The sequence below is a fragment of the Tasmannia lanceolata genome, unplaced genomic scaffold (assembly GCF_043159265.1).
Source record: "Tasmannia lanceolata isolate RefF3 unplaced genomic scaffold, GAP_Taslan_0.1 ptg000023l, whole genome shotgun sequence".
NCBI classification, from domain to species: Eukaryota; Viridiplantae; Streptophyta; class Magnoliopsida; order Canellales; family Winteraceae; genus Tasmannia; species Tasmannia lanceolata.
Genome location: NW_027518700.1, coordinates 11085860 through 11099254, shown reverse-complemented (window position 1 = coordinate 11099254; position 13395 = coordinate 11085860). Strand labels below are relative to the sequence as shown.

The 13395-nt window shown below is 39.8% G+C and overlaps 1 protein-coding gene across 13 annotated transcripts in view; it reads right to left on the bottom strand.

Annotated features, from left to right (window-relative positions):
• LOC143856316 (uncharacterized) overlaps window positions 1–13395 on the bottom strand; it is a 56509-nt gene that overhangs the window by 22040 nt on the left and 21074 nt on the right. For all 13 annotated transcript variants that reach the window (XM_077366500.1, XM_077366508.1, XM_077366510.1 and 10 more), the window contains exon 3: window positions 9878–10147. In XM_077366500.1, the coding sequence (XP_077222615.1) occupies window positions 9878–10147 (270 nt within the window). The remainder of the gene's footprint in view (window positions 1–9877; window positions 10148–13395) is intronic.

The window sequence follows — 13395 nt, the reverse complement described above, 5'->3', positions numbered from 1 at the left end:
AAAATTATATATTGGATCAAAGAGATTTACAGATGGGAAGGACAACAGATTAGTTTTATAACTTGTATTAGAGTCAAGTGCAGACATAAGGGTTTAAATCCAGAAAAAACACAGACAATTATCTCAAACGAATATAATTATTATTACGTATTAGGTTAGTTTAGTCATTTCATGTAAGTTAGAAGGTATTGTGGTCATTGTACATTTGATACCCTATTTGGGCCTATATCTCCATTCCTCTTCTTCTTCCTCTTCTCAAACCCTAATCTCATTTGTAACATGGTGTCAAAGCTAAAGATCCTAAGGGAAGAAGTAAAGAAGAAGAGTCTATCCTCCGCACGCCATTTCCTCCCTCTCGCACGCTTCTCTCTCTCTCTCTCTCTCTCTCTCTCTCTCTCTCTCTCTCTCTCTCTCGGTATGTGTTTTGTGCAAATGCAATGTGCAAATGCACAAAACCCTTTTTTCCTTTTCTTTTTGTTTTGTTGTATCTCTCCTCCTAAAATCTTCTTCCCAAATCCCTTTTGGCATCCCAAAACTCCACCATATCCCCTTATTTTCTCTTTTCTATATTTTTTTGGCTTCTATGACCTTTGTGTTGGTGTGGATCTATTCCCCAAAAATCCTTTTCCATTCCCAATCTCCACCCCAAATCCTTTATTTTCTCTTTTCTATATTTTGGATTCTATAGCCGTTATCTTGATCTCCGAGGTGCACCCCAAGTGTTTGATGAAATGTTTAAGAGGGGTTTTGTGCCTTGAAAGTCTTATTTTCTTTGCAAGTTGAAGGTATTCGGCCTTCAACTTGAGGGGGAGTGTTATCATGTAGTTCTTTCCATTGTCTGCTATGGCCCTTGTGTTCTTCTTCAAGGGGCACACCAAGTGTTTGATCAAATGTCTAAGAGAGGTGTTGTACCTTGATTGTCTTCTTGTCATTGCCTTCAACTTGAGGGGGAGTGTTGTTGTCCTATAATTCTTGGGTTGTCTCGGGTTGTCTCCTTTTCTTGGTGTTGTTCTCTTTGTTGTCTTTTCTTGAGGGAGTGTTGTCTTGGTGTTGCTTTCATGTTGTCTTCTCTAATTGATGTTGCCTTCACTCTTCTATAGTTGTTTTGTCTCCTCTTTGCATTGTCATTTCTTCTCTTTGATGTATTTCACCATAATTGGCTGTTAGTTCTCCTTCGCATTGTTCTTTGCCTCTTGGCATTATTAGTTCTCTTTGCATTGTTCTCTCCAGGCGACGGTGTCCCCGTCGACCTTGTCTCACTAGACAATGGTGTCCCCATCGTTGGTTGGTTCTCTACCTGAGCGATGTGCTTTCCGCCGTCGTTGGTAGGTGTTCTCTTCAGGTGACGAGATTCATGTCATCGACCTTGTCACCAGATGATGGTTGCCCCATCGTTGGTTGGTTCTTCAGGCGACGGTGTCCCCGTCGACCTTGTCTCCAGACGATGGTTTCCCCATCGTTGGTCGGTTATCTTCCTCCTCTCTTCGGGCGACGATGTCCATGTCGTCGACCTTCTTTCCAGACGATGGTGAACCCCAACTTTGTTTGGCTCTTTTCAAGAGACGTTTCCCCATTGAGCTCTCTTCAGGCGATGATGTTAATGCCGTCGACATTGTCTTCAAATGATGGTTTCCCCATCGTTGGTTGGTTATCTTCTCCCTCCTTTTCTTCCTATCTTCAGGCGACGATGTTCATGCCATCGACCTTGTCACCAGACGATGGTTTCCCCATCATTGGTTGGTTATCTTATCCTTTTTCTCTTCTCTCTAGGCGACGCTTTCCTTGTTGACCTTGTCTCCCATGGTGGTGGTGTTCCCACTCATGGCGCTTCGTCGTTGCTCAAAGGTGAGCATATTTTGCTCGATGGATCGCCATTATTTCCCTGCCAAGGTGTCACTGTTCGATCCTTCGTGCTTTTCAGATGTATTTGTCGGGCTCTCATTCAGGGGGGCGGCCTTTTTATATCGCTCTCATCATCATGCTACTTCAGGGGGAGCTGCTCTTTTTTTATGGTTGTTGATCTCGATGTTGTTCATGGTGGTCGTTGTCTTTTATTATGCTTTTATTATGTAATCAGCACACCGGCTTGAGGAGTGTTATACCAAACTGGATGTGTGAATGAGCTTATTGTACTTTTTGTTATCTTTAGTTGTTTGTTGTAGTTTCTTTGTAACAAGCTGGAGTTTTATAGTATATGCACTTGACGTAGGGCGTGATTGGAGGAAGCGTTCTTGATATTCAGTTCCGACAGAACCGACAGAGAGTGAGCTATGGTACCAATTTTGACGTAGATCAAGCCACGCAGGGGAGCTCTAGACCCTGAGCTTCAATAGGGCATCAAAGGTTTTTTTTTTTAAGTTGGACTCATGTAGGATCCACCACTGGTCTTTACTAACACCCAAATGCACATCAACATGGGTGTTAGGGGCAGTAAGGTCTCACTCCATCATAGCATCGAACAGTTGTTGTGCAAGGGACCGGGTTCAACTATCAACATAACTAGGTGAATTTTTCTAGCAGCAAGATCCAATCTGCTATGAGGGAAAACAATTAAAGTAATTGCACTTCACCAAATTGCTCAATTCAGATCCGGACTTGGAGATATTGTTGCCGAGCAGAATTTAAACCCAGATGACAATTCCCTGAGGTTGTCAATGGTTGGATCACTAAATAATAGTGGTTTATTTCTGGTTCAACAACTAGTTTGGGACCTTAACTAGTCCAGTCAGATCAGACCCGTAGAAGAGATTTCCTATTCACAGAATTGGAGAAGCTCGATTGAATCCTGGATTCTCAGAAAGGCATGAACACAAATTCTTCATAAACCAATTCAGGTAAAAATTTACACAAAAGTCTAGTCTGGTATCTGATCCACTACAAATGAATTAGAACGGTAAGAAAAGAAAAAAAAACACAACTGCCGACATCTCTGGATCTCATGATTGGCAATACAATAGGGTAAGCATCTAGGTAGCAATTCAATGAAAACTTCTAATCATCGGATGAAAAGAAGACCACATGATTCATTCAATTGATCTTGCTTGCAACAAGAGAAAAGATAACGGGAAAAATAGGGCAGAGGTACTCACGATACCGTGCCTAAAATTCCACCGAAGGTCTGGTTGCAGCAGATTCTTCTTCCTCTCCAACCCAAAATTCTTCAATTCTTTAAGAAATTCTCAAAAGTTCCTAAAATGAAAAAAGAAATACCTATTTATACTAACCCTAGCTATTACAAGGACAAAACTACCCCTTCATATGGCTATTATCTTCTCTAGCATATGATTTATTGCATTAGAGTATTAAAAGAGATAGGCCCATAGTCTTTGGCCGGGACCCGCTCTACGTCAAACTCCCCTCCTTAGAAAAGAGATTGTCCTCAAGCTCTGCTCATCTTGATAGGAAAGGGCATAGACTCAGGTCTTGGGCAAATAGGGATGTCGTCCCTCTTCATTCGGCCAAAGAGAATGTGATGTTGACACCAGGGTCAAACACGTAACTCTCCATGTCAAGGTCCTTTACCCGGGGCCCATCAGTGATGCCGACTCGATCTTGTCCAAAATGAGGTACCCACCACCAAATCAGTCTAGGTGGTGGCTCATCCATGTCCCTGGACAGAAATTCATAGAAATCCTCTGCGATGTACCCCTCCTTATAGGTTGATGGTATATGCCAGTGTTCTTCCATGATCCAAAAAGTGGTCCTCTGCCATCTTAAAACTTAATATGTCCACTACCCACTCATTTGGGTCAATATAGCCAACCTTTAATATGTCCACTGCCTTCTCAAAAATTGATGTAGGGCAAATGGCGGAAGCAATCCGAAAAAAATTCATATCTGACCTAGATCTTTAAGTATCAGATCAGATCTACAATTCACAAGAAATGTGAAGGAATTCTAAGGAAAATGGGCTAAATTTTGTAAGGAATTGGGCTGGCTTTCTAATCAGATCTAAAATCTTATTTCCCAACAAATTACGAACTGAAAATGAGATCTATGGATGAAAACTAGCAATTAAAATAGAAATTCATACGTTCTACCAATACTAAAGAAGATAATGCAGAGAAAATGGATAGAATTTCCAAAAAGGAAACCGAAAGTTACAGCTCTTCAAGTGATCTTGCACTCGGCAAGATTTACTCACCGTGAAGGTGCCGGGCCTTGCACTTGACAAGACGATCCGACGATCCGAAGAGGAAATGCCCATCAATTCATGACGGTGCAAATCTCTAACGAATGAAACCTCCATCTCCTCTCTTGGAACACCTCCAAACCCCCCTACAAACTCCAAAATCTCCAAAAATTACATTTTCAAAAGCCATCTAAAAATCTACCCAAGCCCTTATTTATAGACATTTCAGCCCCTTTAAGTGTCCCACAAATTTCAGACTCCTCAAATATTGAAGTCTCAGTAAAAAGCTCTAGCACTTCTGAGAATTTGTGGAAGGAGGTATGTCAAGTGAAGTCAGTGAAGTCACCCTGTTGCCCAACATTTGCTGCAGAACATGGATTTCTCTGCCTCTTCATCTTAAGATCGTTGTCAACATATTGTTAGGACAAAATATTATCTTTGAAACAATAAGATGTAATGGAGTGCAACTATTGCTTGAAACTGATTTGAGCATGACAATTGTGGCAAGCCTGATCAAATCATTGGAAGTTCTTGGTCACTTTGCAAGCACTCAATGGTTGGGTGGACAAGAGAAACTATATGAAAGAGTTTCCTACAACTGAGATTCTGTCAACCAAAGAAGTAGCATACATCAGCCAAATACCATCAATTATAAGAGCCTGAATGGAATTTTCAACTGACTAGCAGACCCACGAATGATGAAATTAACCTCTGGACAGCTAGTTTTAGAGCCAAAAAACCACACTTCCATACACCACTAAGCTCCTTCAAGTACCTCTATACATTAGTAGCTCAAACTCCCTCTTGCACATGCCGTTTCTGATCTTTCATGTCATCATCAAAAGTCTCTGCTTTAAATCAACTTAAAACCGCATCATCAATGAATTTTGAGTCTCTGGAATTGAAACAGACTTCAATTGTAAATGTCTTGATATGGCTCTTCTTATAGCAGAAACTCAAAGCTGAGAATTAGCTGGAATATGAAGCAGATAGGATGCTGTCCTTTACCCAAGCCTAAACCAAACACTAGTCATGCAAAACTTGATGAGCTGATTAAGAACTGAGAGAAACTTCCAGTTGCGATTTGAACAAAGAAATATCGCTGAGAGGTGCTCTTTAACCCAAATTTAGAATATTGGACTGATACTAAGACACTTGCAATGAATTCAGTATCACTTTGTCAAAGACTTCTGCTTCTGTTAAGAACTGAGTTCTTTGTGTCATTCATCAACAAGCTTCCATTAGATGCTGATAGCCATCGCATGCACTGAGTATGTGAGTGTGATTCCAAATCAAACAGACCACTGCTGTAATTCAAATGACAGAGGGAAATTTCCAATGCCAAGATGTTAAAGCATAAAAATCCAACCTCTAAAATTATCCAAAGCAATAGGGTGGAATATTGTGGAATATTATCTTGCAAAGAAAATCCACCTATGGATGACAAGTTCTGTTCATATAAGATCAGAGAAGAGAGCTAAGGCATGACTATTGAAAGTACTTCTATTTAAAGAACGAAACTTCCACCATTTGGTTTATGGTTCATCCAAACCATGCAAAATTCCAAATAGCCTTCACAAGACTTTTAATAAGCATTTGGTAGGCAGCTTCAAACGTTGAGTTTATAAATCCAAACAACACATAATCTGACCCATATCGATCTTGCAGGAAGATTATCCCAAAAAATTAAGAGGCAAAGCAATTTGGAAATCATCACCTCATTGTCAAGCTAAGAGATCATGCTCAGCTTCTTCAGTGAGAGGATGCCATTAACACATTCCATCAAACACCTTAGCTAGTACATCATTTGCACTATGGAATTTCCTCGCCCAGATGTACAGCCATTGGCAGAATCCAACCCTTCTAATTTTTTGAAAACATTAGCTTGTTAAAGCTTCTCTACAAAGAGACCCGCTACCATTCTTGTGGCTGCGGAACTGTCACGAGAACATGAATTTGAAGTGGAAGCTGCCCCAATTACCCGTTGGCGAGTAGGCTCGATTTTTGCTTCCAATCTATTTCAGTCTGGCAAGCGTAGATCAGTAATTAACTTGTAATTTGCTCTCTGATAGGCTGAATGAAACTAGATAGGCGTTCTCATAACAGAAACCTGGAGGTTTTGTGACTAGAACTTCTTTTTAAACGGTGAATTTGCTATTGTGAGAACCTGATGCCAGCAAAACAAGATCTGCAAAGAAAAACAAGACACAACATGTCGCTGGAAATGAAGGATCTGCAAGAAGATCAGAATCTCTTGCAAAATTGGCTTTGATACCAAATTGATGTAACGCAGATGGCGGAAGCAATCCGAAAAAAATTCATATCTGACCTAGATCTTTAAGTATGGGATCAGATCTACAATTCACAAGAAATGTGCAGGAATTCTAAGGAAAATGGGCTAAATTTTGTAAGGAATTAGGGGCTGACTTTCTGATCAGATCTAAAACCTTATTTCCCAACAAATTACGAACTGAAAATGAGATCTATGGACGAAAACTAGCAATTAAAATAGAAATTCATACGTTCTACCAATACTAAAGAAGATAATGCAAAGAAAATGGATAGAATTTCCAAAAAGGAAATGGAAAGTTACAGCTCTTCAAGTGATCTTGCACTTGACAAGATTTACTCACCGTGAAGGTGCCGGGCCTTGCACTCGACAAGACGATCCGACGATCCGAAGAGGAAATGCACATCAATTCATGACAGTGCAAATCTCTAACGAATGAAACCTCCATCTCCTCTCTTCGAACACCTCCAAGCCCCCCTACAAACTCCAAAATCTCCAAAAATTACATTTTCAAAAGCTATCTAAAACTGTACCGAAGCCCCTATTTATAGACATTTCACCACCTTTAAGTATCCCACAAATTAGTGATCCACACACTTATACATATGCCTCGCTCACACATTTTCACTTGTAAATACAAAATTAAACACATCCACCATCACCAAACCACATCACAACTTACATGTCCAATCCAAAATATAGGTTCTTCATCTCTAAGCCATGCTAGCCAAATCTAGGCCCTTGATCAACGATCATGCCAAATCAAGGCTTGACCCGATGTACATCAGCACTCCAGGTTGAGGGGGAGTGTTGAATAATGTATTAGGTTAGTTTAGTCATTACATGTAAGTTAGAAGGTATTGTAGTCATTGTACATTTGACGCCCTATTTGGGCCTATATATACATCATTTACATGAGGAGCTCCCAAGTGGAGACTCTCCATTCCTCTTCTTCTTCCTCTTCTCAAACCCTAATCTCATTTCTAACAATTATTATTGATTTTGAACTATTTTTATATTTGCACGTGTTTGTATTTGTTTGATAGATTTCTTATGATATATTTTTTTAATAATTGTTAAAGTATAAAAGATAAATAACGCCTTTCTCCAACAGCTTAAGCTTTTGGAGAAGTTGGTAAGTTAACATGGTATCAAAGCCAAAGGTCTCGAGTTCAACCTCCCGGATAGCAAAAATCCACATGTGATGGTCGGCCCAAAGAGGGACCACATGTGCCATGTGTTTGCCAAGTGGGCCACACGTGCGGGGGAGTGTTAAAGTATAAAAGATAAATAACGCCTTTCTCCAACAGCTTAAGCTTTTAGAGAAGTTGGTAAGTTAACAATAATAATATTAATAAGGGAATTGCTAGCGTCCATCGCAAAAGGCATTTCGCGGCTGGTCTGTCGCATGTCAAACCACCCACCTTGTGAATGGAGACAAAAGGTGTTGTCTTCATTCACAAGGTGGCTGGTCTGATGTGCAACAGACCAGCTGCGAAATGCCTTCTACGATGGACCCTAGCAAATCCATATTAATATTAATAATAATAATAATAATAAAACAAAAAAAAGTTTAAATCAAAAGTCTGCCTTGGTTGCCAAGCCAATGCTTATGTCTGAAATATGCACTATGGTAATACATGTTCTCCAAGAGAATTGTGATAGACACTGTTCCTTATAATAGACCTAGAAGTGTTAATTGTAGTATTCAAGAAAAACAAGATGCCCATAAATTCCATCTCAACATTTCCACTTTCTTCTCTAAGGGAATATATGTTTGATATAGTGCATACACACACAACAGAAATGCATGCCATGTTAGTAGTCAATTTCATTCTATTCTAGAGAGAATTTATAGAAGATTCCCTTTCCGAATCGATTTCGGAACAGCCAATCAAAACATTCTAGTCGGAATTCGGACTGAAAAGTGGTGTTCCGGAAATTCCATCTCGGGCACCTTATTCCGCGTGGAACATGCGAAATTATGTTTTACCACATTTTGACCTTTCTTACATTTTTCATGGTCGGTGAGGGGCCTTTAAGACATTTTGATGCGTATTGTAGGCCCAATAAGTGGCATTTTGCCAATTAAAAACTCTTAGGATTTTATTTCCATGTCATTTGGTTTCTAGGATTTTTAATTCCATGTTTTAGTTTTTAGGGCTTTTATGTTCCATGCTATTTTATCTCTAGGTTATTTTACTTGCCTATATAAGGCCCTCATGTATTAAGGTTTTTAGACTTTCAATGAATTAATGAATTGAGAACAAAGATTTCTCCACTATCCCTTCTTCTTCTTCCCTTTTCTCTTCTTTTTCTCCTCCTCCTCTTATTCTTCTATTTCTACCCTCTAATTTCTTGTCTTCACTCTTCTTTCTTCTATTATCTTCTCATTCTCCTCTTCTCTTCCCCTGCTTCTCTTTTTCCCTTCTATTCTCTACTTCTCCAACCCTGGGCCACATCGCATTTCAACCCTTCTAACCAAAAGGAAGAGTTCAGATACATCAAAACCCCATCTTTTAGTTAGATTTAGGCTTTTTCTGCTACTCAAAACCCTAAATCGGGATTGAAGCCATCCATTTTGTCACTTTTCATGCTTGATCTCTAAGTTTTGTTCAACATTCCATTTTTTGTCTAAAATTTTTCATTTTTTCAGTTTTGAAATTTTCGTTTCTCCAAATCATATAGTCTTTTCTGAACAGGACATTGGAACATTACAAACCAGAAGAAAAACAGAAGAACCACTAGAAAGGAATTGAGAAAACATAATGCAGACTTTTTTTAAGAGAAATAAAAATTACTAGAAGATACGATTCAAAATTGAGTTTATGTAGATTTAATAAAACACCTAATAATATTGGAGAAGGTGTTAAAACAAGGGAAAGGAAATGACGCACATAGTCAACTTGAGGAAATGTTGCACTAAGAAAATTACCCAAAGCAAACCAAGGATTTTACTGCAACAAACAATATGTAACAGAAACCCCAAGAATACATTGTATCACCCCATATGAACTCATACAAACACTATTAAAAAAATACAAAACATGTATTAGGAAATACAATTTTTTCTTTTACTAAAAATATTTTTTGTACCACTGTATCCAACTGAAATGCTGCATCCAGAAATACATTGTATCTAATGAACCGATTTCACCACGTCCAAAATTACAATGCATCTGTTGGGCAATACACCTATTTCGTGCCGGATGATACTTAAATCCTAGAAGTAAATAAACACAAACAATGTATTCAATTAACTATTTTTTTAAATGGAAAAATGCTGACAGGATACAATGAAATTCCAGAAAGATTTTATCATCCAGGAAAAGAAAAGCTCACAGAGAGCAGAAATTCATCAACTGCCAGCAAACAAGATGCTCACAGTCATGACAGGTACCAAGTTTCAAATTTGACTCCCTACAGCCATAAGGTTACTAAAACCAACATATTACCTCAATGAAGGCTTTTGGATCTGGGCAGTTTTGGTTTTTTGATAACCGCAGAGTGGACTCTGCAGCAGTGCGGCCATCTCTAACAGCAACAGCCTTGAATAACTCCAGCAAGTTGACACGATCACTCTTGGAAAGCTCGGCAGTCATACCAACGTCTAGAAAAATGACATGAGGCCTGGATTTAAATAGCCGTTTGTGTGCAGGCTTGGTCTGAGATACACGAACAAGGATATTCCCGGGATGCATATCTGCATGGATAAAATTGTCCACCTGAAAAGAAATGGCATCTCATAAGATACTTAAACAAGTACAAGAGTTTGAAGTTCGAACCAATTCCTTCAATCTCATTTTTATAGAGAGGCTAATCAGGTAGCCGACTCCCTTGTGAATTTTGCTTGTGACAATAAAGGTAATAGCATGTTCTATCAATGTAGAGACCTCCCTAGATTGGCTAGGGGTGCTGTGAGGTGTGACTTTCTAGGTAATCTTAGCATTCGATTTACGTAGATTTTTTCTTCTATTGTTGGGTTTGAGGTAAGGTGCTATATCACCCTCATCTATCTTTTCATTCATCAATAAAAGGTGATCATTTCTGTTAAAAAAAATGATAATGAAGAAAAAAAAAACTAAAGCCAGTTCAAAGCTACATGAAAATATCACCCTCATCTATCTTCTCATTCCTCATTTAAGCAAGCATTAATCCAAAACTATCCAAATATCCAACCTGTGTTTTGAGGATTTTCTTGGAACAATTAATTGTGTTCCCAAATATCTGAATAGTATTAAATTGAATACCTTCAAACATTCCCAGCTTCAAAACAAGCAGCACAAGAGAAGGTACAAGCTACATGAAAATATATTCATTGCCAAGGACGAGCTATGGATACAAGATCTAAGCTCTAGTATGGGCACGAATGCATGGTGATGTATGGGCAAGTCTGCTGTGGTTTGGCTGAGACTGCAAACAATCATACAGTGTATCCAGATATGTAGGTCCAACAAAAATATTTAAAGGCAGTTTCCTTCCATGCAATGTTCCGATGTGATTTCTAAGCATGTTATTGTTTGCATGTTCATGAACACTCACACATGTTCAATCATTAAGAAGCACATGATTTGTAGGTGAAAAGCATGATTTTAAATTTCCACCAAAACCGACATGAAACAACCGACATGTTTCTGTTTCCATCCCTACGAAATGCATATCGAAACTGAAAGGCATATTGAAACCAAAATCTAAGTGTATTATTAGTATACCATATCAGTATGTGTTACATAATAATATTTATATGAATTGCATGTGGAATTTCGTGTATGTATTATGTATGAATATTTATATGAATTACATGTGAAATGCGGTATGTACTGAATTTGGAGCATGTATTATGTATAGGATTTCCACCAAACGCTTTTGTTTTCATGGTGACTGTTAGAATAAGCCTATATGCCTATGGACATTTTAGTCATTGTAGTTATTGTACAGCTTTTATTATATTAATAAAAGGGTGAGGGGGAGATACCCAACTCACACACTTTCTCTCCAATCTCTTTTGCAACATGGTATCAAAGCCCTAGGGTTTCTGATCCCTAGGGAAACCTTTACCCTCCATCTTCTCCATCAACCCTAACCCTAACCCCAACCCTAAACCCTCCCCCTTCTCCCTCTCTCTCACCTAACCCTAACCTAATCCCCTACAGTACTGCTACAGTGCCACTACTTCTCCTCTCTTTTACCCCCCCCCCCTCTCTCCCTTCAAACCCACCCTGCTCCACCTATTATACCCTCTAAAACCCTCTTTTAAACCGTAATCTATTTTCTGGTCTTGCGTTTCATTGTTTTTCTTTGCTCAATGTGTTGATCTTATTTAATCTTCTTCTCCATTTCTCTTTCAGCATCTTCCTGGTTCTTTATAGGTTTCTCTATACTCATGTCCTGCACCTTTGACATCATCATATGACTCTTTCTATTGATTAGTTGGTTCTGCCTATCTTTCTCTCCTTTCTATCTGTTGTTGCCGTTGGTAGTGGTTTCTTTGTTCGTCTATATTCGTTGTCGTTATGGATCCTCCCGTCATTGTTGATCCCTCCATTGGCATGACCACTGACGTCAGTGCCTCTACCACAACCTCGGCCCCTTCTTCTTCTTCTACTTGGAACATTCCTTTGTTGCGCAAGACTTACTTCCGAGCTCAGCAGTGCGTTAGCAAGACTCCCTCCCACCCTACTTCTGACCGTTCGGCTCTTGCAGCATATGATGGTGGTGGTGGTACTCGTCCTTCTCGGGGTGGTGGTTCTTTTTCACGAGCTCGTGGCCGCGGTGACCGTGGTGGTGGTCGTATTGGGAGTGGGCGTGGCCGTCCTTATTGCACCCACTGCAAACGCAATGGCCATGTCATTGAGACTTGTTACACATTGCACCCCGAGCTCAGGCCGTCTCAATCAACTCACCTCAGCACTTCCGTCCCATTTGACTCAGTCGTCTCTGCCCCTGCCTTGCCACCTGCTGATGACTCATTCTCCTTTACACGGGCAGACTATGAGGAGCTCCAGCACCTTCAACAGAGTACTTCACAGGCCACTGCGGGCTTTGCTCAGCTAGGTAGTTCACATACTACATTACTTTCTAGCTCCGAGTCCTGGATCATTGACTCAGGAGCCTCGAACCATATGACTGGTAACTCATCACAGCTCTCTTCTTTTCGCACTTTTCCATCTGCTTTTCAGTCCATTACTTTAGCTGATAGTTCTACTACACCTATCACTGGTATTGGTACCACATGTCCTTCACCTAATCTTCCGCTATCTTCAGTATTGTGTGTACCTAAATCTCCTTTTAGTTTATTATCTATTAGCCAAATCACGAAAAATCTTTCTTGCTCTATCTCACTCTTTCCATCTTACTGTCTTTTTCAGGATCTTTTGACTGGGAGGACGATTGGATCGGGTTGTGAGGTGGATGGCCTGTACCGTCTTGACTGCAGCCCCTCTTCGTCAGCCTTACACAGTTCAGTGGATGCCTTTCAGTGGCACTGTCGACTGGGTCACCCATCACATCAGCGCCTTCGGGCGATATCCTTAGTTACCTCTTCTGTCTCTCCATTTCATTGTCAGTATTGTGAACTCGGGAAGCATCATAGAGTGTCTTTCCCTTCTCGAGTTGTCACTAGAGTAGATAGTTTATTTCAGCTCGTTCATTGTGATGTATGGGGACCTTCTAGGGTCGCTTCGAATAATGGATTTCAGTATTTTGCTGTTTTTATTAATGATTACTCTCGAATGACTTGGCTGTATATATTGAAAGACCGCTCCCAGGTCTTCTCTGCATTTCAAAATTTTCATAATGAAATTAAAAACTAGTTTAGCTGCAGTCTTAAATGCTTGCGTACTGATAATGCACGTGAGTTTTTTTCTGGTACTGGTGGCTTTCAGGATTATCTCTCCTCTCATGGCATTATCCATCAATCCTCTTGTGCATACACCTCGCAGCAAAATGGTGTCGCCGAAAGGAAACTGCGCTA